Below are 24,512 nucleotides of genomic sequence, written 5' to 3' on the forward strand. Positions count from 1 at the left end.
AGGGCTGGGATAAGGGTGGGATTGCTGGATCCTGGAGTTCTGGGTGATGCTCGGTGGCTGCACCCCGCATTTCTGGGTGATTCTGCAGCTCAATCCCCTCACTGGGGACCTCCCAGCTCCTCCTCATCCATCCCAACCCCCAGCCCATCCCTGGCTGCTTCACTTCCAAATCCAGCAGCTCCCGATGTGGACGAGAAGGCGGAAAAGGACAGGAACATCCGCCAAAACCAAAGGTGATCCCACCTGGGCTGTGCCACCCTGTACACAGAGACTGTCAGCTTTAATTCCTCCCTAATAAAGATTTTTTACATTAATAAAGCCACATCCCCAAAGTGGTTAATTAAGGATTCGTTTACTCACTGTCACCTCACACCGCAGCAGGTTTGGGGTGAGACCAAGCAGGAAAAAAATCATCAGGGAGGGAAAAATATCCCTGTGCTGATCCTGCCAGCCCCACCCCGGGCTGGGAGACCCCTGAGCACCCCCCCAGCCCCAGAGCCGCGGGGTGTCCTCGAGACACCCAAATTCTGGAGGTGCTGCACTGAGCCGAGCTGGCCGCAACCACCCCGACCTCGCCCAGGGCTCACCTGGCCGACCCTGGGCCCCACAAGCCCTTAATTAGCATATCCTCATTAACAATTACACCCACGTCCTCATTTCCTCACTCAAACACGGTTTTGGGGACCCAGGAGCTGGAGGGGACCCCGAGCCACCCCCCGGCCTCTCCCATCACCTGCGGCCACCAAAGGCGTGCAGGGGAGCGGGGACAGCGCCCGCAGCGTCCCGGGCCCCCGGCAGCGACTCCGCGGGGACCAGATGGCGACTCCGAGGCGGGGGCCAGATGGACCCTCCCGCCCGTGGTCCCCCCTCCGCTTCCGCTGCCATTTTCCCCGGCAGCCGCTATAAATATTGAACAGCTCCGTTCCCGAGCCCGGCAGGAGCAGGACGGCGGCTCCCGGCGCTCCGGATCCTCTGCTCCGGGCTGGGGACACCGCGGTGACATCCTCGGCATGGGGGATGCGGCCCCCAGGGTGGTTTGAGCTGAATATTCCCGGTGATCTGAGCTGGAGGTGCTCAAAGGTGGCGAATGGAGGCTCTGGAGGGTGTTGGGACGTTTCCCAAAAGTTGTGGAGAAGAGGGGGGGCAGTGTCAGGAATGTCGCCCACCCCCCAGCTGGGTGTCCTGCTCTGGGGTGGCCCCATCTCAGTCTGAGCCCCAAAAGTCCTCACAGAACTCCAGAGGAACATAAGAAACCCCAAACCCACCCAAGCCCACCCCACACCCCTGGAGGTTCTGGGTCCTTGCTCAGACCCAGCCGGGCACCCCACGGGTGGCAGTGCCACCTCCACGGCCACCAAAGGGGCGTCCCAAGGGTCCCGTTCCCCGCTTTTGGGATCTCCCACGAGGCTGCGAGTCCCGAGGTGTGGCTGACACGGGGCACGCCGGGACCTGCGGCCCACGAGGGGCGTTTGCAGCCGGGAACGGGCGAGTTTCGGTCCCACCGCGGGGACAACGTTCACCGGGACAGCTCCTGGCCGGGGCCAGCCTTCCTCCCGCCCCACCACGGTGGCCTCGAGCCTTTCCTCCGCTCTTCCTCCGCTTTTCCGCCGAGCCCGGAGCCGGGGCTGCCTTCCTGCCCCGGCCTCGCTTCCTGCCCGCCGGCGCTGCCTCCTCCGCGCTCAGCATTCCCGGCTTTTCCATCCTCCCGGGGCTCCTTCCCGAGCTCCACACAGGGGGACCTGGTCTCCGTGCATGTCCCCAAACGCTGTCCCAGGTCCCTGCGCCCTCCTCGAGCCCCCAAAGCCCCACGTGGGACCTGTCCTCGAGGCGGGGTCCCCCTTCCACCCGCAGTTTCCTTCCAGCTCAGTGGGAAAAGCATCGAATCTGCCCCCGGGCTCAGCCCAGGGAGCGGCAATTCCCCGATCCCAATCACTTTTGGGGATCTCCCGCGGACCCCGTTCATAACCCCCGCTCAGGGGCTGGGAAGGAGCCGGAGCTTTCCCGGAGCATCCCCCCCCCCCAGCACGCGAGTTTTGGGGAGCTGAGAGTCCCTCGGGGCTCGGGGGTGCTGCTGAGGGCGGGACATTCCCACGCTGAGCCCGAGGGTGTCCCCCAAAACCGGTCGGACGTGCGGGGCCGTGACTCAGCCCGGTGGCAGCGGCAGGACGGGACCCGTGCGGGGCCCCCTCTTCCCAGGCAGCCCTGAGCAAACAGGGAAGTGAAAAATTTCCTTTTCCTTCCTCCCGCCGAGCTGGGTGTCACCGCCTTGGGGTGACCTTCCCCTGCACTCCGCTGCCTCGATCCCCCCCTCTCCTCCCCGCCGCTCCCTCCCGGCTCCGGCTGCGGGCTGGGCCGGGCTCCTTATCTCCCTCGCAGGCTGATGCAAGATTTGCTCATTCTGCTGCTCCCCAGGGCCGTGCTGCTGATGCTGTCACCTTCCCCCGAGGGTTCAGCTCTCCGTGGGTCCCATCACCCCTTCCTGGCATCTCTCCGTGCCCCACGGCCGGGAGCAGCCGGGTTTTCCCTCGGTCCCGGTCCCGGTCGGGTTCAGCGCCCAGCGGGTGCCGGGAGCGGCTGCCGGCCCCCTGCTCCAGCCAGGAATAAGTGGATTAGGAGCCAATCTCGTTATCGCTGCTGGCAGCCTCACAAGGGCCCTGGCGGGCAGGTGGGCAGCACGAGCCTGGCACGGCCACCCCCGGTGTCCCCGTGGTGTCCCCACGGCTGGGAGGAGCGGGATCCCGTCCTGTTCCCAGAAAGGAGCGAGTGGATTGGGGGTTTCTGCAGCCCCCTACCGTGGGGCTTGGGGGGCTGGGGGGCAGCGCCCCGAGGTTCAGAGTCCTGGAGAGGAGAAACGGCCGCGGTTCAAAGCGAGTGCGGAGCCAAAGCGCCAAAACAAACAGCGGCGGCTTTGATGGCACCCGCGGGGCCCCTCCGAGCCCTGCCCGCCCCTCCCGGGGCACGGAACCCCCGGGATGGGGGCACATCCCCGGGTCCGGGGCTGCGGAGCGCGGGGAACCCCCCCGGGGGGAGCCACAGATGGGGGGACACGGGAGAGGGGTCAGGGGTGGGGGCAGATGTGGGGTGAAGCAGACCTGAGTGTTGGGGTGAGCCCAGACCTGGGGGAGGTCAGATGTGTGGGGGATCCTGATGTGGGGTGAGCCCAGATGTGGGGTGAGCCCAGACATGGAAAAAAACAGATGGGAGGCGAACCCAGACCTGGGTGAACCCAGACCCGGGAAAAGCCAGACCTGGGTAAAACCAGACGTGGGTGAATCCAGACCTGGGAAAAGCCGAATCCCAGATGTGTGCACATCCAGATGTGGGGTGACCCCAGACGCGGCCGAGCCGGCCCTGCGTGCGATGGCAGCGCTGCAACCCCGCTCTGCCCCGGCTCCCCCCGGCTCTCCGCGGTTCTCCCGCATCCCCCCGCACCCCCCGCATCCCCCCGCGCTGCCGTTGCCATGGTTACGGCCATGCAAGTCTGGCCGAGCTGCATCCGCCGCTGCATCCCAGCGAGCCGTGGGGGCGGGGACGGCCCCTCTGCCCCCCAGCCCTCCCCGACAGACCCCAAAACCGGCTGGAGACCCCTCCGGGAGCTCACCCCGAGCGGGTGGGACTGGGGGGGCCGCCGAGCTCCTTCCAGCGGGGACCCCCCCGCGCTCACCCCACCCTGAAAGCCGAACGGGAGTGAGGGGGGTGGGAGCAGCACCTGACTCTGGAGGGTCCAAAACCCCTCGGTGCCCCCCGCCCCCAGGGGGATGGGAGCTCATCGGGCACGGCTGGAAAGCCTGGGAGGGCAAAACGCTCCCCAAAAAACGCGGCCCCCCGGAGCCATCCCCGAGCTCTCCGTGGGGGAATTCTGCTGCCGGCGATGAAGCAACGCCGGGATAAAGGGAAGGAGGGGATTTCTGATGGAAAGTTGCAGCCAGCCCTGGCAGGGCCGGGATTCCCCCCCCCGGGTTCTGCTCCCGGCTCCCCCCTCGCAGGGACCGAGCCCCTGCCCCACCCCACCCGCGGGGGATTTCGGTTTTCCCAGGAATTCCCGGGGGTTCAGGCACCCCCAGGAAACCAGGCAGGACCTGGGGGAGGGGGAGCAGCAACGGGAGCGTTGGTGGTGTTGATGTTGCAGGTTCCTGATAAGGTTTTATAATTAATATTCCATCAGGACGAGCGGGGCAGGAAGTTCGTGGCTCTCGGGGATGATTTCCCAGTGCCACAAACAACACCCCCATCACCTGAAGGCTCCTCAAAGTCCCTTCCAACCCAAACCGAGGTGGTTTGAGGCGCTCAGCATCCCTCCGGTGCTGCCCACGCCGACACCCAGGGTTGGTTTGGGTGTCCCTGTCCGTCAGTCCGGTCCCTTCCCCCCTCATCCCGGGCACACATCGGCCTCTTCTCCCGTCAGATGTCGCTGAAAGGGAACAATGCCACGTATTGTCTGTCCCCGCTCGGCGCTATCAGCCCCGGCAGCGCAACAAAAAGCCACATTGACTCGCGGGGAGAAAGGGGCCCTCACATCCCGCTGCTCCCGGGGGAGGCAGCGCGGCCCCGCAGCGCCCGGCCCCGCTCCGTGCCCGGCCCCGCTCCGTGCCCCGCTCCGGGCCCCGCTCCGTGCCCGGCCCCGCTCCGTGCCCCGCTCCGTGCCCCGCTCCGTGCCCCGCTCCGTGCCCCGCTCCGTGCCCCGCTCCGTGCCCCGCTCCGTGCCCGGCCCCGCTCCGTGCCCCGCTCCATCCCCGCAGCGCCCGGCCCCGCTCCGTCCCCGCCTCCGCTCCGTGCCCCGCTCCTGCCCCGCTCCGTGTCCTGCTCCATGCCCCGCTCCGTGTCCCGTGCCCGGCCAGCGGCGGCCACCGGCCCCGGGGACCGGGCAAAGGGGGCGGGAGGGGTGCGGGGTGGTGTCCTGCTGCCGGGGGGTCCGTGGGGTCTGTGGGACTTGTGAGATCCCTGGGCTCTGTGGGATTTCTGGAGTCTGTGGGGTCTGTACAGTCTGTGGGACCTGTGGGGTCTGTGGGGTCCCTGGGATCTGTGGGATCTTTGGTGTCCATGAGACCTGTGGGGTCTCTGGGACCTGTGGGGTCTGTGGGATCTCTGGGATCTCTAGGATCTCTGGGGTCTGTGGGATCTCTGGGGTCTCTGGGATCTGTGGGATTTCTGGGGTCTGTGGGATCTCTGGGGTCTCTGGGATCTCTGGGATTTCTGGGGTCTCTGGGGCCTCTGAGGTCTGTGGGATCGGCACCCAGCGGGAGCAGGGTTGTCCCTGTGTGCCCTGCCCAGGTGAGGCCACACCTGCAGAGCCACCTGCAGCCCTGAGCTGGGGCATCGGGAGGGTCTGGAGCAGCCAGAGAGAGCCCAGAGACGCTCCAGGGAGAGCTGGGGGCGCCCACCTGGAGAGGGGAAGGCCCAGAGCTCCTTGCAGGGGCTCCAAGAGGGCCGGAGGGGCTTGGAAAAGGCCTGGAGCGACGGGAATGGCTCCCCAGTGCCGGAGGGCAGGGCTGGCTGGGATATTGGCATCCCAAATCACACCCACCCCTCCCGTCCCGTGGCGTGCGGGAGCCAGGAAACAGCACGGGAAAAGCTGCACTTGGAGCGAGCCTGGCTTTTGTTCACATTATAAACTTCCCTCTGGGCGAGGAAGGATGCTCTGGAAGATGTTCCTGCCCGGGTCAGGGGGGCAGAGCCCTCCCAGCCCTGCTCCCGGCTGGATGCTGCATTCCCGGTTTTCCACAGGCACCCCTGGCAGCCGTGCTGCCCTGCAGAGCTCCCGGAGGCAGCTCAGGGTCAGGCAGCCCGTTATCAGCCGGGAGAGGGAGATAAGGACCGTGGGATGAGCAGGATGCCCCGGCCAGGGACTTGTGGGGGTTCCTGTTCTGGGCCAGGAGGGATCCACACGCTGGGAAAGGCCATGTGGGGGTGTTGATCCCCAAAATCTGCCAAAACCGCCCCAGACCGTGTCACGTCGTGTCCCCATTGTCACCCTGGGGTGCACAGCCCTGCCTGAGGGTGAGGCTGGAGGGGTTTGGGTTTGGGGCATGGCTCTGTTTACAAAAATCCCAACTCTGACCCCAAGGAAGGGCAGATGGGCTCCGGGATAAGACAGGAGGAGATTCCTCTCTCTTCCCTCTCTGTGACTGTCAGCACGAGCAGGGGAGGGGGCGAGGGGCTGGGGAGGGCCCAGGGCTGGGGCTGATCCCTCGGGATGATCCCACGGGAGGGGAAAGGCCCAGCAATAGCGAGTGCAGTTGCAGAAGGCGCTGGTTGCCATGGGATCTTCACAACCAAAAATGACGGGGCTCTGGCAAACACAAGAAGGGGCCCTTTCATGGTTTCTATGGGAAGTCAGAGCCTCTCCACAGCCTCCCGGGCTGGAGCCCTGCCCAGGGCAGGAAGGATTTGGGGACACTGGTGCTGGGCCCTGCAGAATTCCCGGGAGAGCTTTGCTTGGCCCGGGAGGTTTTTCCCAGGTGTGCCTCAGAGGTCGCTGGGTACCACGAGCTGTGCCCAGCTCCTGCTTGGTACAGGGCAGAGATTCCCTGCTCCTCCTGCTGGGCCTTGTTCCCATCAGGAATCCCCCGGCACGGAGGATTTTCCTGCTGCAGCTGAGGAAGCTCGGCCCCGTCACCCTGAACCCCACGGGATGCACATCTGGAGCATCCCGGGGGAGTTTCCATGTCCTGGGAAAGACAAAGTGCTGCAGCACGGAAGGGACAGCCCCCAGACCCCACAGGGACAGCCCCCAGACCCCACAGGGACAGCCCCCAGACCCCACAGGGACAGCCCCCAGACCCCACAGGAGCAGCCCCCAGACCCCACAGGGGCAGATCCTACAGGAAGCAGCCCCAGACCCCACAGGGACAGCCCCCAGACCCCACGGGGACAGCCCCAGACCCCACAGGGGCAGATCCTACAGGAGCAGCCCCCAGACCCTACAAGGGCATCCCCAGACCCTACAGGAGCAGCCCCCAGACCCCACAGGAGCAGCCCCAGACCCCACAGGGACAGCCCCCAGACCCCACGGGGACAGCCCCAGACCCCACAGGGGCAGATCCTACAGGAGCAGCCCCCAGACCCCACAGGGACAGCCCCCAGACCCCACAGGGACAGCCCCCAGACCCCACAGGGGCAGATCCTACAGGAGCAGCCCCCAGACCCCACAGGGACAGCCCCCAGACCCCACAGGGACAGCCCCCAGACCCCAAAGCACTCTGGGCTGTCCCCAAGGGCTGTCCCCATCCCTGCCGCGGTAGCAGAAGCCTTCACCATCCACCCAGCCCAACTCTCCCTGCTGGAATTCTCTCCCCGGCGAGATCTAATTAGTTAATTCCCTTGCTATTTATAAATCAATGTGGAAATCCCTCTGTTTTTATTCCCAGCGCTGTCGGGTCGCCCTGGCTGGGCCCCTTTAACTCGGGATAAAATCCCGGAGCGGATGAGCGGGGCCCATGAATAAATAATTGCCTTAATTCCTCATTAAGGGCTGGGGGAATGGGGCAGGACGAGGGGCTGGGCCGGTCCCTCTCCCCTCTCCAGCTCCCGGCTCTGCCCTGCAGCCTCCCGGCGCTTAACACCCAATAAATTAATAATCAGCCGCAGTTTAAGTAGGTCTGGAAAGTGGAAAACAACATCCGCAAGGATCCGCCGTCCCCCCGGCCTGGCGGGCAGGAGCAGCAGAGATTTGTCTGCCTGTCCATCTGCTGGGGGAGCGGACAGACCGTAATCTGTCCGATCCCGCAAATTCCTGCCCCTTCCAGAGCTCCTGCTGCGGCTGGAGGAGGCAGAGAGCAGGGACGGGACCCAGCTCGGGGCTGGTGGCACTGGGAGGGTCTGGTGGTGCTTGGGTTGTGCTGGGATTCGGAAATTCCTGGTTTCTGATGGTTCGTGTCCTCCAGCACGGGGTCACCAGGCACACAGGGAGCTGGGAAAGGTGGGGAAAGTGGGAAAGGTGGGAGATGGGAAAGGTGGGAAAGGTGGGGGATGGGAAAGGTGGAAGCTGGGAAAACTGGGGGCTGGAAAAGGTGGGGGCTGGAAAAGGTGGGAGCTGGAAAAGGTGGGAAAGCTGGGAGCTGAGAAAGGTGGAAGCGAGGAAAGCTGGGAAAGGTGGGAAAGGTAGGAAAGCTGGGATCTGGGAAAGCTGGGAGCTGGGAAAAGGTAGGAAAGCAAAAACTGGGAGCTGGGAAAGGTAGGAAAGCTGGGAAAGGTGGGAAAGGTAGGAAAGCTGGGATCTGGGAAAGCTGGGAGCTGGGAAAGGTGGGGGCTGGAAAAGGTGGGAAAGCTGGGAGCTGAGAAAGGTGGAAGCTAGGAAAGCTGGAAGCTGGGAAAGCTGGGAAAGGTGGGAAAGCTGGGAGCTGAGAAAGGTGGAAGCGAGGAAAGCTGGGAAAGGTGAGAAAGGTAGGAAAGCTGGGATCTGGGAAAGCTGGGAGCTGGGAAAACTGGGAGCTGGGAAAGGTGGGAAAGCTGGGAAAGGTGGGAGCTGGGAAAGCTGGACAAGCAGCCGTGGATGTGCCTGGGGACCCACGGCCGCCCCAGGGAGCTGCAGGGGCAGCAGAGCCGAGCTGGGGGAGCAGGAAGGACGAAGGACGGAGCTGGGCACGGCCCGGATCCGCGGGGAGCTGTTCTGAGTGAGCACAGCGCTGGGAGAGACCGGGATGGGAGAGACGGGGATTCCTCGGGATGAAAGCTGCAGGGAAAGCGCTGCCAGGAGGGCCTGGCAGGGCGGGGGTGTCACTGTCACCCCCCAGCTTTGCCCCCAGTTCTGCCCAGCCCTGCTGCAGGTCGTCCTTTACACATCACATCCGTGTCCTGGTGCTCTGGGACACGGGGAAAGCTGGGATCTGGGAAAGCTGGGAGCTGGGAAAACTGGGAGCTGGGAAAGGTGGGAAAGCTGGGAAAGGTGGGAGCTGGGAAAGCTGGACAAGCAGCCGTGGATGTGCCTGGGGACCCACGGCCGCCCCAGGGAGCTGCAGGGGCAGCAGAGCCGAGCTGGGGGAGCAGGAAGGACGAAGGACGGAGCTGGGCACGGCCCGGATCCGCGGGGAGCTGTTCTGAGTGAGCACAGCGCTGGGAGAGACCGGGATGGGAGAGACGGGGATTCCTCGGGATGAAAGCTGCAGGGAAAGCGCTGCCAGGAGGGCCTGGAGGGCGGGGGTGTCACTGTCACCCCCCAGCTTTGCCCCCAGTTCTGCCCAGCCCTGCTGCAGGTCGTCCTTTACACATCACATCCGTGTCCTGGTGCTCTGGGACACGGGACAGGCGTGGGATGGAATTGTTTGTCCCCTCTGGCAAAACATGGAGAAGGTGAAGTGTCCATGGGGTGGCTGCTGAGCCCAGCCCCATAAATCCCCTTAAATCCAAGGAAACTCCTCCCCACAGGCACAGGGAACACGTTGGTGTCCCCAGCCCGACAGCCAGAGCCACGCTGGGGCTGCCACCAGTGGGAATGGGCCAGGGGGTACGAGCTGCTGGTGCCATTCCCTTGTGGGGCTCCCCGTGGCTTTGGGATGGGAGATGGGAATTCCCGTGTCTGTTGTGTGGAGGGATGGATTTGGAGGAGCCCTGCGAGGGCTGGAGCTGGTTGAGGTGGGTTTGGCACAGCCAGAAGGGGAGGGATGGGATGGGATGGGATGGGATGGGATGGGATGGGATGGGATGGGATGGGATGGGATGGGATGGGACATCATGGCATGGCATGGCACAGCAGCACAAGGCCTGTTTGCATTCCAGGATGAAATGCAGGTGGGAATAGAAGTGTGGATTCCCTGTGGGTATTTCCCAAAGCTGCTGGGACACCGGGAAAGGCTCCCCTGCCCTTTTTCCTCCCCAGCTGGGAACACCAGCCTGGAGCTGGGACTGGGAACAAACACCGCGTGCCCACTAACCCCCCACTCTGTCACACTCCTGATCTTCCCAAGAACCTCCCTGGAGCTCTGTTCCCAGCAGGGAACACCCTGCCCAGCTCCCCTGGCTCTCGGGACGCTCCGGCCCTCACGGCCAGCCCGGCAGCCGGCCAAGGGCTTTTTATCAACTGGCACCCAAAAGTCAATAAGGAAGATGCTGCCTGTTTTAATTAACAGCAATTTCGCTCTGCCGGGGGTGAGCCATGTGCCTTGGGGGAGGGAGGGAGGCCGGAGACAAAACATGACCTTGTTGGTGCAGCACACACAGCGGGACATTGTTTTCCCCTCGGAGTCTGGCCTTGGATGCTGCTGGGCTCGTGGCACAGCTGGGTGCTGGGGACAGGGGGTCCTGCCAGCCCTGGTGGCTCTGGAGCAGCCCTGGTGGGAGCAGGGTGACTGGAAAACTGCAGAGTTTGGGATGTGGCAGCTGGGAGCTGCTCTCAGGGAGTGTTGGTGGCTGGGGATGGAGCAAAAGGGATTTTGGGAGCCCTCAGTGAGATGCAGCGGTGGCTGCAGGGAGTGAATCCCGCTGGCACTGCTGGGTCCTGGCAGGGATCCTGCAGGCCCCAGGCCAGTGCCAACAACCCAACAGTTCAGTCCCGCTTTCCTTTCCCCTCAGTTCTCCTGTTCCGGGAAATCAGAGAGGAGGAAAAACCCAGAGGGGAAAAACCTCCCTGTGTGTGTGCCAGGGTGCTCGGGGAGGCACGGTGTGACATGGGACACAGCCTGTCCCCACGGCAGGACCTGTCCCCACAGCAGGACCTGTCCCCACAGCAGGACCTGTCCCCACAGCAGGACCTGTCCCCACAGCAGGACCTGTCCCCACAGCAGGACCTGTCCCCACAGCAGGACCTGTCCCCACAGCAGGACACCCCGGGGATGATGGGGTTGGGATGAGCAGGACCCTGGAATGAGCAAAACCCCGGGAGGGAGACACCCTGGGGTGACAGGACCACCCTGGGGTGACAGGACTGAGGCCACCTGTACCAGGACAGTCCTGGGGGGGACAGGAGGGGGCCAAGTGGCACCATGGGACCCTCCCAGGGGTGACAGGGCTGGGGGCACGGGCACCCCAAGAGTGACAGGGCTGGGGGCATGGCCACCCCAAGGGTGACAGTGCTGGGGACACGGCCACCCCAGGGGGGTTGGTGATGGGGGCACGGCCACCCCAGGGGGGTTGGTGATGGGGGCAGAGGCACCCGGGGGTTCTGGGCTTGGGGGGAGCAGCCCCCTAAGGGTGTCAGGTATGGGTGAGGGGCACCCCGGGGGTGACAGAGCTGCCAAGAGACCCCACCCAGGAACGGGGGTACCCCCACCCCACCCGCCCCGACCTTCGCTGCCGCACAGGCGGGGAGGGGGCTCGGCGGCCACCAGAACCCCCCGGTACCGGCGGGGCGGTGGCTCCACCGCGCTCCCCCCGCCCCCGGGGCGGGCTCGGCCCCGTCCCGCCCCCGCCCCTCGCCTTATCAGCGGCCGGCGGGGGGCTCGCCCCACTCCCGCCCAGCGCAGCCGCCGCGGCGGGGCCGGCACCTCCCCGAGTGCCGCACCATGGGCAGCCAGGGCTCCAAGGCGGCGGGCGGCGACCCCGACACCGCCAAGGCCAACGGGCAGGTGGGTACCGGGGGCACCGGGGGGGCACCGTGCGCCCCGCCGGGACGGGCGGCAGCGCGGACAAAGGGAGGGCGCGGGGATGGAGCCGAGGGGAGCCTTGCAGCCCCCCGGGGGTCTCTCCAGCCCGGCGGGTAGCGGGGGGATGCGGCACCGCCCGCGCCGCGCCCCGGGCTCCCCCCGGCACCGGGCGGGTCCCGTCCGCCGCCGCGCCCCGGTACCGGGAGCGGAGCGCGGGCGCCGCCCGCTGGTAGCGCGCTGGGCCCCCCCCCCATACCGAGCGATCCCCCCGGGAGACCCGAACCCGGGACCCCCGCACCCCCTTTTTGCGACTCCGCACCCCCGGTGCGCTCGTGTCCCTCGGGGGAGCCCCGCTGTGTGCCCGCTGCTCCCCGTTGGAAGCCCGCGGGCCCCCCCCCCCACACCGAGCGATCCCCCCGGGAGACCCGAACCCGGGACCCCCGCACCCCCTTTTTGCGACTCCGCACCCCCGGTGCGCTCGTGTCCCTCGGGGGAGCCCCGCTGTGTGCCCGCTGCTCCCCGTTTCCACCCCCCCGCTCCCCATCCCGGTCTCCTTTTCCCGGTGGATCCCCCCGTGCTCGGTCCCCCCCCCCGCCGCCGGGAGCCCTTTGTGGGATATTTGGGGAGGGGGCGCGGGGTCCCGGCGGTGCCTAACGCGCTCCCCCCGCAGGAGAACGGCCATGTCATCTCCAACGGGGACATGACGCCCAAGGCGGGGGTCGAGGCGACCCCCCAGAACGGGAACGGCTCGGCGGAACCCCCCAAGGAGGAGAGCGAGGGCGAAGCGGGCGCTGCGGACGGCATCGAGCCCGCCCCGGCCGCCGCCGAGCCCGCGGGAGAAGGGGCCGCGACCCCCAAGGACGCCCCCAAGAAGAAGAAGAAATTCTCCTTCAAGAAACCCTTCAAGCTGAGCGGGATCTCCTTCCGCAAGAACAAGAAAGAAGCCGGAGACTCCTCGGGCTCCTCGCCCACGGAGGAGCAGGGCAGGAGCGAGGAGAGCCCGCCCGGGGGGCTGCAACCCTCGGCGCCCCCCGAGGAGGAGCCGGGAGAGCCCAAGGATGGAGGAGAAGCCGCGGGCAGGCAGGAGGAAGAGGAGGAGGAGGAGAAGAATCAGCAGCAGCAGCAGGGAGGGGAGAGCCACGGAGACGCCGCCAAAAGCGAGGAACCCTCCAAAACAGCGGGGCCGGAGCCTACAGCGAGCCCGGAGCTGAAAGAAGAATAAAAACACTCGGGTATCGTCCTCAGAGGAACCCCCCCGAGCCCCCCGAGACCCCCCGAGCAGCCCCGGTCCCCACGGACTCGCCCGCACCCCCCGGACTGACACACGCCCCGCACGCCCCGCAGGTGTTTCTGTCTCTCTCTCTTTCTCTTTCTCTCTCGTTCTCCCCGTTCCTGGTAGGAAAACAAAACAAAAAAAAAAAAAAAAAAGCTGGTTTGGATTCCCACCGCCGCCACTCGGAGTAGTTTGAGCTGAATTCCTTGGGAAAATGAAAAGAAAAAAAATTAATAATAATAATAACAACAAAAAACAACAAGTGGGGAGGAAGATTTGTCCCGGACGCCTCTGGAGTTTACAGTTTGTGAGAAGCCGGATCCCAAATCCTGCTCTGGGGCTCTCCAGGCTGTCCCCTCCTCCCGCTCCCACTGACTGTTCAATGGAATTTTGGATTTTTTTTTTTTTCATTTAGTATTTTTTTTTTTCCTTTATTTCTCAGTTTACATTCCTGGTTCTGACTCTTCATTTCAAGTATTTCGTGCTTTTTTTTCTATAGAAATCGATGGTTTAAAAAGCTAATCTGGTTAGTTTTTTTTTTTTATATTTATAATATGTCTTCTATTGGCTTAAAACCATAAAGCTTGTAAGTCCGCTGTGTTTAATTCTGCTTTTAAGGGATAACTTTTAGGGTGTGGGGTGGAGAGAGGGGGCCCTGCCAGCTGTATAATGTGAAACCAACGTTGTTTTGTTTTTTCTTTTATTTTTTTTTTTTTCTCTGTAAATAATTTTTTAAACGGCCAAAAAAAAAAAAAAAAAAAGGGGGGGTTTTTTTTTTTTTTTTTTTCTCTGTAAATAATTTTTTAAACGGCCAAAAAAAAAAAAAAAAAAAGACAAAAAAATGCGACAAATCCAACCAAACAAAAGCTGTAAGGTTTGAAAGGAATAAACGGTGACCCCTTCGGGGGAGAGCTCGAGTCCTCCTTGTCCCGGACGCCAGGCCGGGGGTGGCAGTTGCTGCTTTAGCCCGACAGCTGCTGCCTTTAATCAGCGCCCGCGTTAATTGACCGGCGGCAGATGCAGAGCCGGCCACAAAGGACTTTCCCAGCCCAGCCCATCGCTGCTCAGCTGCCTGCTCCGCTCCTCTTTTCCTCCCAATATTTTATTTTTTTTTCTCGGAAAAACCTTGGGGATTTGACTCGGGATGAGGCGAAATTCCCGATTTGAAGCTTGGTTCCTTTTAATTTTTTTTTTTATTATTATTACTGTTTCTTTTAATTTAATTATTTTATTTTTTTTTTAGAGGGGGATTAGCTCCTCTGGGTTGAAAGGAGCGCACAAAAGGCGAGGCTGGGAGCAAAGATTTCCTGAACAAAGGGGAAAAAAAAAAAGGAGGCGACAATGGAGCCTCTGTCCCTGCTGCTGTCACCTGCACCATCCCCGGAGCTGCTCCTGTCACCGGGACTGGGGTGGCTTTTCCACGGCAGTTTTTCCATGGCAGCTCTTCCATTTCATAGCCTTGCTCCCGATTTTCCCAGCCCTGCTCCTGTTTTGGTCGGAGAAAAGCAAAAAAAAAATTAAATTAAATTAAAATAACCCCCAAAGCGTTGTTTGCCCAACGCTGGCGAGGGTAGGGAGCTTCGAGGTGGGTGGGAATAGCCAAAAAATTCCGTGTTTTGTGCCAAAAAAAAAAAAAAAAAACAACAAAATCGGGGATTTACTTCCCAAATGGATTCGTTTGTTTCAGCAGAAGGGGGAAATAAATGGGTTTTTAAACCCAGTTTTGAAGGCAAGGTGGGATTTGGGAGCGTCCAGGCTCTTCCTCAAGGTAGGTGGGAATATCAAAAAATTCAGTGTTTTGTGCAAGGAACCAAAATCAGGGATCTGCTCCTCCAGGGAATTCATTTCTTTGAGCAGAAGTCTGAAATAAATGGATTTTTTACCCAATTTTGAAGGGAAACTGGGAGCATCCGGGCTCTTCCCAAGCCTCGAGGTAGGTGGGAATACCAAAAAAATTCAGTGTTTTATGCAAGGAAACCAAAATCAAAGATCTGCTTCCCAAATTAATTCATTTCTTGGAGCAGAGGGGTGAAATAAATGGGTTATTTAACCCAATTTTGAAGGCAAAGTGGGATTTGGGAGCATCCAGGCTCTTCCCAAGCTTCAGGGTAGGTGGGAATATCAAAAAATTCCATGTTTTATGCAAGGAAACCAAAATCAGAGATCTGCTTCCCAATGGGATTCATTTGTTTGAGCAGAAGTGTGAAATAAGTGGGTTTTTTACCCAATTTTGAAGGGAAATTTGGAACATCTGGGCTCGAGGTAGGTGGGAATATCCAAAAATTCAGTGTTTTATGCAAGGAACCAAAATCAGGGATCTGCTTCCCTAATTGATTAATTTTTGACCAGAAAGATGCAATAAATTGATTTTTTAAATCCAATTTTGAAGGCAAAGTGGGATTTGGGAGCATCCAGGCTTGAGGTAGGTGGGAAAACCAAAAAAATTCCATGTTTTGTGCAAGGAAACCAAAATCAAGGATCTGCTTCCCAAATGGATTAATTTCTTTGAGCAGAGGGGTGAAATAAATGGATTTTTTTACCCAATTTTGAAGGATTTGGGAGCAGCTGGGCTCCTCTCAAGCCTCAAGGTGGGTGGGGACATCCAAAAATTCCATGTTTTGTGCAAGGAAACCAAAATCAAGGATCTGCTTCCCCAAGGGATTCATTTCTTTGAGCAGAGGGGTGAAATAAATGGGTTTTTTTACCCAATTTTGCAGGATTTGGGAGCAGCTGGCCGAGCTGCAGCCTGGCAGCCATTTCAGGAATGCTGGAAAAGGGGAATTCAATGGAGATCCCATTGAAATTCCAGGGGTTTTGTTCCAAAAAGGGGAGGATTTCACGTGGGAGGGAGGATGGAGCTTCCTGGGCTGATTAAAGAAAGGAATTTTGTTCCTCTTGGATTCTGGGTGAAATCACTCAAATTCAGCCCAAAGATGAATTCAATCCCTCCCTTCCCATCATTTTATTATTCCCAAATTGCTCCACTCCAAGCACAAAACCAGCCAGGGGCAGGGATGAGGAGCCAGCTGGGATTTGGGAATAAAACACCCAAAAAACAAAAAAAATCCCCAAAAAAATCCCCATCATGTTTTGAGTTCCTTTTTCCAGACAGAGGGAGAATCTCAAAGGCTGTTTTGTAAAAAAAAAAAAACATAAAAAAAATCCCCAAACCCAAATAATTTACCAATGAAATAACAATTGACAAAAGAGATTCAAGCAGGTTTTCAGGTGGAGGATAAATAAATAAATGAAATGTTTTGGTGGATGGAATTAAAGCAACAATCCTCAAAGAAGGAGGGAATGAATGCCTTATTTTAATTCCCAAATCCTAATTCCACCTCTAATATTTTGTTGGGATCCAAGGACAGCTCTGAAATGAATGAATGAATGAAGCAGAAAGCAGAGGAGGCTCACACCAACCATAGAAATGGAGCAGTTTTATTACAAAGGTTCTGAAAATTCAAAATAAACGCATCTTTAAAAAACCACAATAGATTTTCCCCTCCCCTCCCGTCCCTCCCACATTCCCCAGACACAAAGTTACACTGATCTCTCTCTTGCTTCACATAAAAACACTGAAAATCAGAGTGAAAAACCTCACTCAGACCCCAAAGAGACTAAAAAACTCCACGGTGAGGGGCGGAGGGGAGAAAAAAAGGGGGGGAAAAAACCAAGGAATTTAAAAAAATAAACCTTTTGAAAAAGAAGCTGTGTGAAGTTTTAGCAGCATTATTGGAGTTGAAACCTCAGCAGTGCTCCCGTGGGAGGGTGCAGAACCTCTGGAATTCCAGAGGGATCCCCCTGAGAAAGGAGAGCAGCGAGTGGAAACTGCCTGAAAAAAACAAAAAAAAATTTAAAAAATCCGAATTTCACCCCCCAAAAGTTGGGTTTTTTTCACTTCCTCTCCAAAAAAGCTGTACAAAAGGAGAGGTGAAAGGTCACAAAGGAGATTTGAGCTGTGGAAATGCTCAGAGCCCCATCTGCTGTTCCCTCAGAAGGCAGCAGGATAAAAAGGTTGGGATTTACTGGCCTTGGGATGGGAATTCTGCTGGAAAACTTGGCTTCAAAATCAGGGAAAAATTGGGTTTTTTTTAAGGACACACATGAAGAAAAGCTGGCAGCCAGGCTCTGGGCTGGCCTTGAGGGGATTTCTGGGGTTTCAGGAGAAAAATGAAGCCAAAAGGGGAGGAATTTTTTCCCCAGCCAGAAAGGGGCATAAAAAACCAGGTTAAAAATCCCATCCCTTCCCTCCTGGAGGTGCAGCAAATGCTGCCACACTCCCTGGACCCAGGAGATCTTGGAAAACTGAAGCACCCCCTGAGGGTGATTTTCATTTTATATTTTCCAGATCTGGGCTCTGGGGCTGATTTATTTAAAAAAAAAAAAAAAAAAAAAAGGATTTTTCAGATTTTTTTTCAGCTGCTTCATCTCTTTCCCCAAGTTTGCTGCAGGGAGGAGCCAACTCTGTTCAAGAACTGCACAATTTTGACCCTGAGAAGTGGCACCAGCTGGCAGGTTTTTGTTTTTGTTTTGTTTTGTTTTTCCCTGGGCAGGAGCCAGGCTCACCCTTTGGGTTCTGCTGCTGCTGCTGCTGTTGCTGTTGCTGCTTTTTCCTCTTTTGCTTTTTCCTCTTCTTTCTCATCTGGAAAAATAAAATAAAAAATTCCAGACACAGAGCAGTGCAGGAGGAAGAATTCCAGGCAGGAGGTGCCAGCTGTGCTGCTCACCTTTCTTCTCCTCTTCCTCCTTCTCCTCCTCTGCCTTCACACGTTTGGCTTTCTTGAAGTTGGCGACGTTCTTGCGCCCTCCCTCCCCCTCGTCCTCGGAGTCGGAGAATTCCTCGTCACAGGAGATTCTCTTGTTGGAATTTCGGACTGGAAGGGGAGAGCACAGAGCTTGGCTGAGCAGATTTTCAACATCAGGAGGCTCCCAGGATGAATTCTCTGAGTGGAGCTCACAGAAATGAGGATTAGGCCATGATCAAATCACTTTTTGTGGTACCTGCTGCATGTTGAACTCATCCCTTCCCACTTGCTCCAGGATCATGGGGACATCTCAGATCAGGCACAGTGGGATGTCTGGACCTGAGAGCAGGTTTAGAACCAGCCTCCCACTGCCAGAACCCAAGGGCCAAGCTGGAGAGAAAACTCCATTTTTCACTGCTGGGATCACACCCAGGATTCTGCCAAGGATTCTGTCCCAGCACTCAGCTACTGCTGGAATTCTCCCTTGACAACCAAAGGTTTTCCCATTATGGAATTCACCTGACAGGAGAGATCCTGCAGTGCTCTGTCCCACACAAATCCTGCAGGGAGGTGGGAATGGACTCAGATCAGAGAGGTTAAAACAGGAGTGAAAACCCTGGGCAGAGCCTGAGTGAAGCTCCAGCTCCTCCTCGGGGTTTTTGGGGGATCCACAAAGCTCCAGCCCAAGGCTTTGACTCTGGGTGTCCCCACAAACCAAGGCGGCTAAATCCTGGAGTCAGAATTGGATTTAAACCCTACATCCTCCTCATGAAGAGCTGCTCATGGATCCTGCTCAGTTTTGGGCTTTTCCCAGCACCATTCCCAGCACAATTCCATTCCCAGCACATTTCCACCCCCAGCACCTACTGGAAATGCGTTTTTCAGGATCATCCTCCTCCTCATCCCCGAGTCTCGTAGGTCCAGCAGCGAGCCACGTTGCGGATCGTGTACCCCCCTCCTCCCAGCATCAGCATGGGCAGGTTAAAGCTCTTCACAAACTCCACACACTTGGCATGGCCTGCAGTGCAAAAACAAGGTCACACTCGTGGCATAAATGCCAGCTTTTCATGGGATCTCCTGCTGGGCCCGTGGCAGTTCAGTCCTACCTTTGATGGTGAGGTTGAAGCAGCCCAGCCTGTCCCCAGACAGGGAATCAGAGCCACACTGCAGGACAACAGCGCTGGGCTGGAACGTCTCCATCACCTTGGAGATCACCTAAACAACAAAGGCCCTGTCACCCCCTGCCCACAGGCCACTGTCACAGCAGCACAGTGACAGCCAGGCACGTGAAGCCATCCCTGGTGCTCCCACAGCTGCCCTGCCAACACTGGGGCTCTCACACCGAGGAGCTCCCGCACAGGCCCCGATTGTTCGGGGGGAACAGAGCCCTTGGTGAGTCTTGTCCCAGAAAAAACTCAATAAAATGCCCCAAATAATGGCCCTAAGGACAAAGTGGGAGCCACAGAGGATCCCTCAGCAGAGGAGGCTTCACTTACAGGCTTGAAAATGGCTTCGTAGGACTCGTCATCGATGCCGTCGCGCAGCGGGTAATTCACAGCGTAGTACTTCCCTTTGCCTGCCCCGATGTCCTGTGGGGTGAGAGAGCAGAACAGAGCTCACCAGAAACCCAAATCCTGCCCCAAACTGGGAAAGGAAGACTGGAACCCAGTCAAATCCAGAGATAAAGCCAGAGTGATTAATGTTGTTAAATATTAACGATTTGCAAAGCAGCGAGCTGGGCTGGGCTGAGCAGTCGCTCAATCTATTCAGTCACTGAATTCTATTTTGTAATAAAAATAAAATATTCTACACTGAAATATTATATATTTTAACATTTTTATCACTCTCACATCCAAGTGGTTTATTAAAAATAGTTATTCCATTAATGTTGCAGCACAAAGCTCTTGGCAAGGCTGAAAAAATACAAATCCTGAGTGAAAGATGAGAGGATTTAGATCCAAAAAACCCCAATTCCTGTAAAAATCCCATAAAAATAAGTAAAGAACCTTTCACCCGAGAACAGAAGTTCTGGCAATGTCACAAGTCACAGGTGACACCCTGAGTCACTGCAGGAAATGCCAATAAAAATCCACTCCCTCAGAAACCTTCACCAAGAGTTTGTGTCACCAGGCTGGAGCTGCAAAGTGACCAAAATGTCACCTTCAGGGTCATTTTTGTGAGCAAAACCCCACCAGAGAGCAAAGATCTGTGTTTAATCAATGATCATCCACCCCTCTGCCCTCAGAAAATGGGTGTCACCCAGGGACAGGCAGGAAAGCTGGGAAAAAACCCCAAATTTCCTGGGAATTTGGTGGCTCTCACCCTCAGGTCCCCAGTTCCTGGGAAATATTCTCCATATTTGTGGAAGGACACGGTCATGACCCTGTCTGTGGTGTAAAAAGCCTCCTCCACCCCGTCCCCGTGGTGGATGTCGATGTCAATGTACAGCACTCGCTGGTGGTACCTGGAAAAAATCAGAATATTGCAATTCTTCTGAGGAAAAGCTGCTCCAGAGCAGAGGAAACTGGGAGCAGAGCAGGGAATTCAGGGCAGGATTTCCAGGGGAAGGAGCTGCAGGGAAGGGACAGAAAATAAAGTGATTTTTGCTGCTGAGTTTGTTTCAGATTCAGCCAATAAAGTGCATTTTTTCTGCACATTTTTCTGCACATTTTTCTGCCCAAGCCTCCCACAGCGAGGTTTGCCTGGAGCTCTCACACAGCCAGGGGTGGGACAAAGATCAGCAGCAAAAAAATGAAACATCCAAAAAGCTGCAAAAATCCTCTGCCTCCTGCTGAGGGAAAGCCTGCACTGGTGGGATTGCAAATTCCCTGTCCCACCTTTGAGGGGGAGCCCTGAATCCAGGGAGGTCCCTGTGCCAGGAAGGTGGGGGACCCCACCCACTGCTGGAGGAAAAATAAATCCCAGAGGAGCTGGGATTGAGTTATAATCCCAACAATTAGAATTTAATTAATTTATAATAAAGAGAATATTATAATAGAATTTATAATAAATAGAAAATAATAGAATTTATATAATATCATAATATTATAAATGTTATATTGAAAATAATAGTATAAATCTTCTAATTATTTCTAATAAAGTATAGAATTATATTATAGAATTATCTATATTATAATTGTGTATCTTATATATTACATTATATATAATTCTAAACATCATGTTATGTTATATTATATTACATTACATTATATATTCTATATTATATATTTTATATTATATTTTATAAGTTGTTATATTTCCTATATTATATGGTAATTTATTATTATATCATATTATACTATATTATATTATGTATTAGATAGTATATGTATTATGTCATGTTATATTATGTTATATATTAATTATATATTTTATATGACATACTATATATGTTATGTTTATATATTATATTATATTATATCATATTATATCATATTATATTATATCATATTACATTACATTATTTACATTACATTCCATTATATCCCCAAAATCCCTTTTGCTATTTTTCCCCCCCAAAATCCCCTTTTGCGAGAGAGTGCAGCAGAGCCCAAAAATCCAAAAAAACCCCCAGAATAAATTAAAACTCCAGAGCAGAAGCAGCGAGGAAGAGGAGCAGAGGTGCTGCCCGTACTTGAGGAGCTCCAGGATGGCCAGCACGATGTCGTTGACGTAGCAGAACCCAGAAGCTTCTGATTTTTTGGCGTGGTGGAGACCTCCTGCCCAGTTCACCGCAATGTCTGTCTGCTGCTTGTTCAGCTTCACAGCACTGGCTGGGGGAGGAGAGAAACCCCAAAGGTTAAAGCAGGAGGGAGAAGCCTGGCACTGAGCCTGAGGTGAAGCTCCAGCTCCTCCCCGGGGTTTTTGGGGGATTCACAAACCCCCCGGGGTTTTTGGGGGGCTCCTGCTCCAGGGTTTGACTCTGCATGTCCCCACGAATCAAGGGAAAATGGGAAATGTTTCTCAGCCTTTCCCACTTTTGCCTCAGAGCAGGAAAATCCCCACGAACTCAGCACCCAGCTGGGGTCACACTGGAGACACTCTGGGTTCTCAGAGCCCTGAACAGAGCAAGGTTTTAGCTGAGGTATGCTGGGGTTATTGAGTGAAAATGCATCCAGGCAGAGGAAATTCTGCTCCCCCAGCCCCTTCCATCAACTCTGCACGTTCCGGGACCTCCCAGGATCCAAACAAATCAGGAATTCTGTGGAATTCTGCAGCCCTGGGAGCAGGGCTGGAAATTCATCCAGGCAGAGGAAGTTCTCCTCTCCCAATCTTTTCCATCAACTCCCTGGGACCTCCCAGGACCCAAACAAATCAGGAATTCTGTGGAATTCTGCAGCCCTGGGAGCAGAGAGAGCACAGAGCTGCTTCAAAACCTGCTGCAGTCAGTGCTGGGTGCTGCTGGCACAGGAAACACAGGCTGGAGGTGTCACTGTGGCAGCAGCAGCCACAAAGCTCTCGGGCTGTGCACACAAACAGCTCTGCTGTGAGTTATGAGAAAATAAAAAAACATTTCAATGTTCCATCTCTCAAACCTTTCAGTTTCTGCTTTGCCTTATGTCCAGAGTTGGTGGTTTTTTAAAAACAGCACCCTGGTCTTTCCTTCTCAGGTTGTGCCTGCTCAGAGTGAGACTTTTACAACTTTTATTTGAATGTAAAGCTCAGGTTTTTTTTTTTTTTTTTTTTCTTTTTTTTTTTATTCAACTGTGCTGTTGTGGTTTTGTTTTAACTCTTTTTTAACTCACTGGTGATGTTACAGAGCCTTCAGTGAGGTAAAAAATTAGTGATTAACAAATGGAAAGGGATTCAACAGGCAAAGCTTGGAGAAATCTGGATTTCATTATGAAATCAGCAATAGGTTCACAGAGACAGAATATAAAACACAATAAAAAATACACAGGATTTGTGATCTTACCAACAGAGCCTCCAGCAGAGAGCTGACAGAACTCAAAGAGCCCATCAAACACAGGGCAGTCCTCCCCAACATTAACTGGAAGAGAATGGAAAAGAGTCATTAAAATAAAAGCAGAAATAAAATCCAAATTTCACACCAACATTTGGATTTGTTAAGTGGCCAAAAGTGTTAAACAAAATGCTGTGATCAAATGATGCAATGGAAATGTGTGGCTGACACTTTGCACACTCCTTTAACTTCAAATCACACAGCTTTGGGTTCTCAGCACAACTGGAATTTTAGCCTCAATAAATTTTTGCTGTAATTAATTCCACTATTAAAAATAGTTACTCTTTACAAGAAATTAAACTTCAGGCCCTTTGATTTACTCTGCCCAAGTCTGGCATGCAAAAACGGAATTAGAAACTGTTCATTCCCCTTCCAGCAGGTTTTGTTGAAGTAAAGCTCTGTCCTTTGCATGATGAATTTTCACATTTTGGCTTTTTCAGGAATAAAAAGAGTGCAGAAAACACTGAGCACCAGAGAGAGCTGAGTGTTCATGAGCTGTGGCTGCTCCAGGGGTAAACAGGTCAGTTTGGGAAAAAAATCCATTTTGCTGGATGTCATTTGGTGGATTAAAGGATATCATGGACTGGGGGAGGCTTTCAGTGTGTATTAATCATCAACCTTGTGCAGAAATATCTGTCCCCTTCAGCTCTCAGGGGGTTTCCAAGAGTGAAATGTTGTTTAAACAAAGCTTGAGCTCTCCCCACTGGTTGTCTGGGCTTGTTAGAAATCTATTTTGCCATAAAAAACATCAGCTCAGAGCAGCTGAGATACCAAATCCAGGTTTTTTGTACCATTAGAGACTTTCCATGGATTGGAGGGGTTGGAACAAGACATCAGCTCATAATTAATCTACAAAATGACCAGAGTATCTCACTCTGTCCCATTTCCAAGCTGCCACTGCCCTGAAAATCCTTCAGATTTGGGGTAAATTGAGGATTTTGGTTTTAATTTGCTGGTTTAAATGCCCCAACTCTTCTGGTTGAAGATGAACACTAACACAAAATCCACACAGGTCAGAAATGGAGCAATTCTGTCACCTCCAAGCCAGGAAAGGAATTTAGGCAAAAAAAACCCAAAATACAACCAGGTCAAAGGATTTGAGCACTAACACAAAATCCACACAGGTCAGAAATGGAGCAATTCTGTCACCTCCAAGCCAGGAAAGGAATTTAGGCAAAAAAAACCCTAAATACAGCCAGGTCAAAGGATTTCCCTCATCTCCTTTAGCTTGAGAGTGGGACCTGGTTTTAAATTCTTTATTCACCAGAAAAATCCAAAAGCAGCAAAGTCAGAAGAACGCCAAGAGACAGAAATTTATCCCAAATTTCTGGAGCTGGGATTGCCAGGTTTTCAGCTGCAGCATCACTCACATCTTTGCATCTGCTTGCTGTACTCAGACATGTTGTCAGGGCGGATGGACCTCAGGAATTTGATGTAATCATCGCTGTGGTACTTGGTCATCTCCTCTGCATTGGCCTTGTGAGGACGCTGCAAGGACAGCAACACAGCAAGGGTTGCTCTGGGATTTATTCCCTCCCTAATTCCCATTTCCAGCCCCACATTTATCCCAGGAACTGTGGAAAGTATCAAAGCAGCAGTGCTAAGTAAGAAAAAGTGGGTTTGAAAGGCAAGAATGGCACTGTTGGGGAGTGTTACATAGGTAGACGTGGAAATAAATTTAATTTCAAGGATAAAAATCAGTTTTCCAGTTTCACTTTTCAGTCTCCAAAGCCTCTCTGAAGCCCAGAACCCCTCACTTCACCACTGAGAAAAAACCAGAAATACACCAACACAACTGACTGGGGTTTATTCCTTTCCTCTCAGAGAAAAGCTCCACAATTAAAGCCTGAAACATCAATTATGACATCCAATAATGAGCTTACATAGATCTCCATCTTCCTGTAGAGCCCATAGTTGAGCAGGAGGTTGTGGGTCATGCGGATCCTGTGGGGTTTCATGGGATGTCCTTGGCCATAATAATAATTCCCAACATCCCCTGGAAGCAGAAAGGAGTT

The 24,512-nt window shown here is 55.3% G+C and overlaps 2 protein-coding genes across 2 annotated transcripts; one reads left to right on the plus strand and one right to left on the minus strand.

The window, feature by feature from the left end:
- Positions 1-11,375: 11,375 nt before the first annotated feature.
- MARCKSL1 (MARCKS like 1) lies at positions 11,376-13,547 on the plus strand. Its single transcript, XM_041479428.1, has 2 exons — positions 11,376-11,498; positions 12,187-13,547. The coding sequence occupies exons 1-2, from the start codon at positions 11,436-11,438 to the stop codon at positions 12,736-12,738; spliced, it is 615 nt and encodes a 204-aa protein (XP_041335362.1). The 5' UTR covers positions 11,376-11,435; the 3' UTR covers positions 12,739-13,547.
- Positions 12,758-24,512, minus strand: HDAC1 (histone deacetylase 1). Its single transcript, XM_041479148.1, is given in 12 exon segments — positions 12,758-12,908; positions 17,356-17,431; positions 17,517-17,663; positions 18,402-18,442; positions 18,444-18,552; positions 18,641-18,749; positions 19,031-19,123; positions 19,857-19,998; positions 21,169-21,307; positions 22,450-22,524; positions 23,868-23,985; positions 24,381-24,512. Coding segments are annotated over 12 exon segments (1,275 nt in total). The 5' UTR covers positions 24,456-24,512.

This window comes from Pyrgilauda ruficollis, unplaced genomic scaffold, assembly GCF_017590135.1.
Source record: "Pyrgilauda ruficollis isolate IOZ18807 unplaced genomic scaffold, ASM1759013v1 scaffold48, whole genome shotgun sequence".
Lineage (NCBI taxonomy): Eukaryota > Metazoa > Chordata > Aves > Passeriformes > Passeridae > Pyrgilauda > Pyrgilauda ruficollis.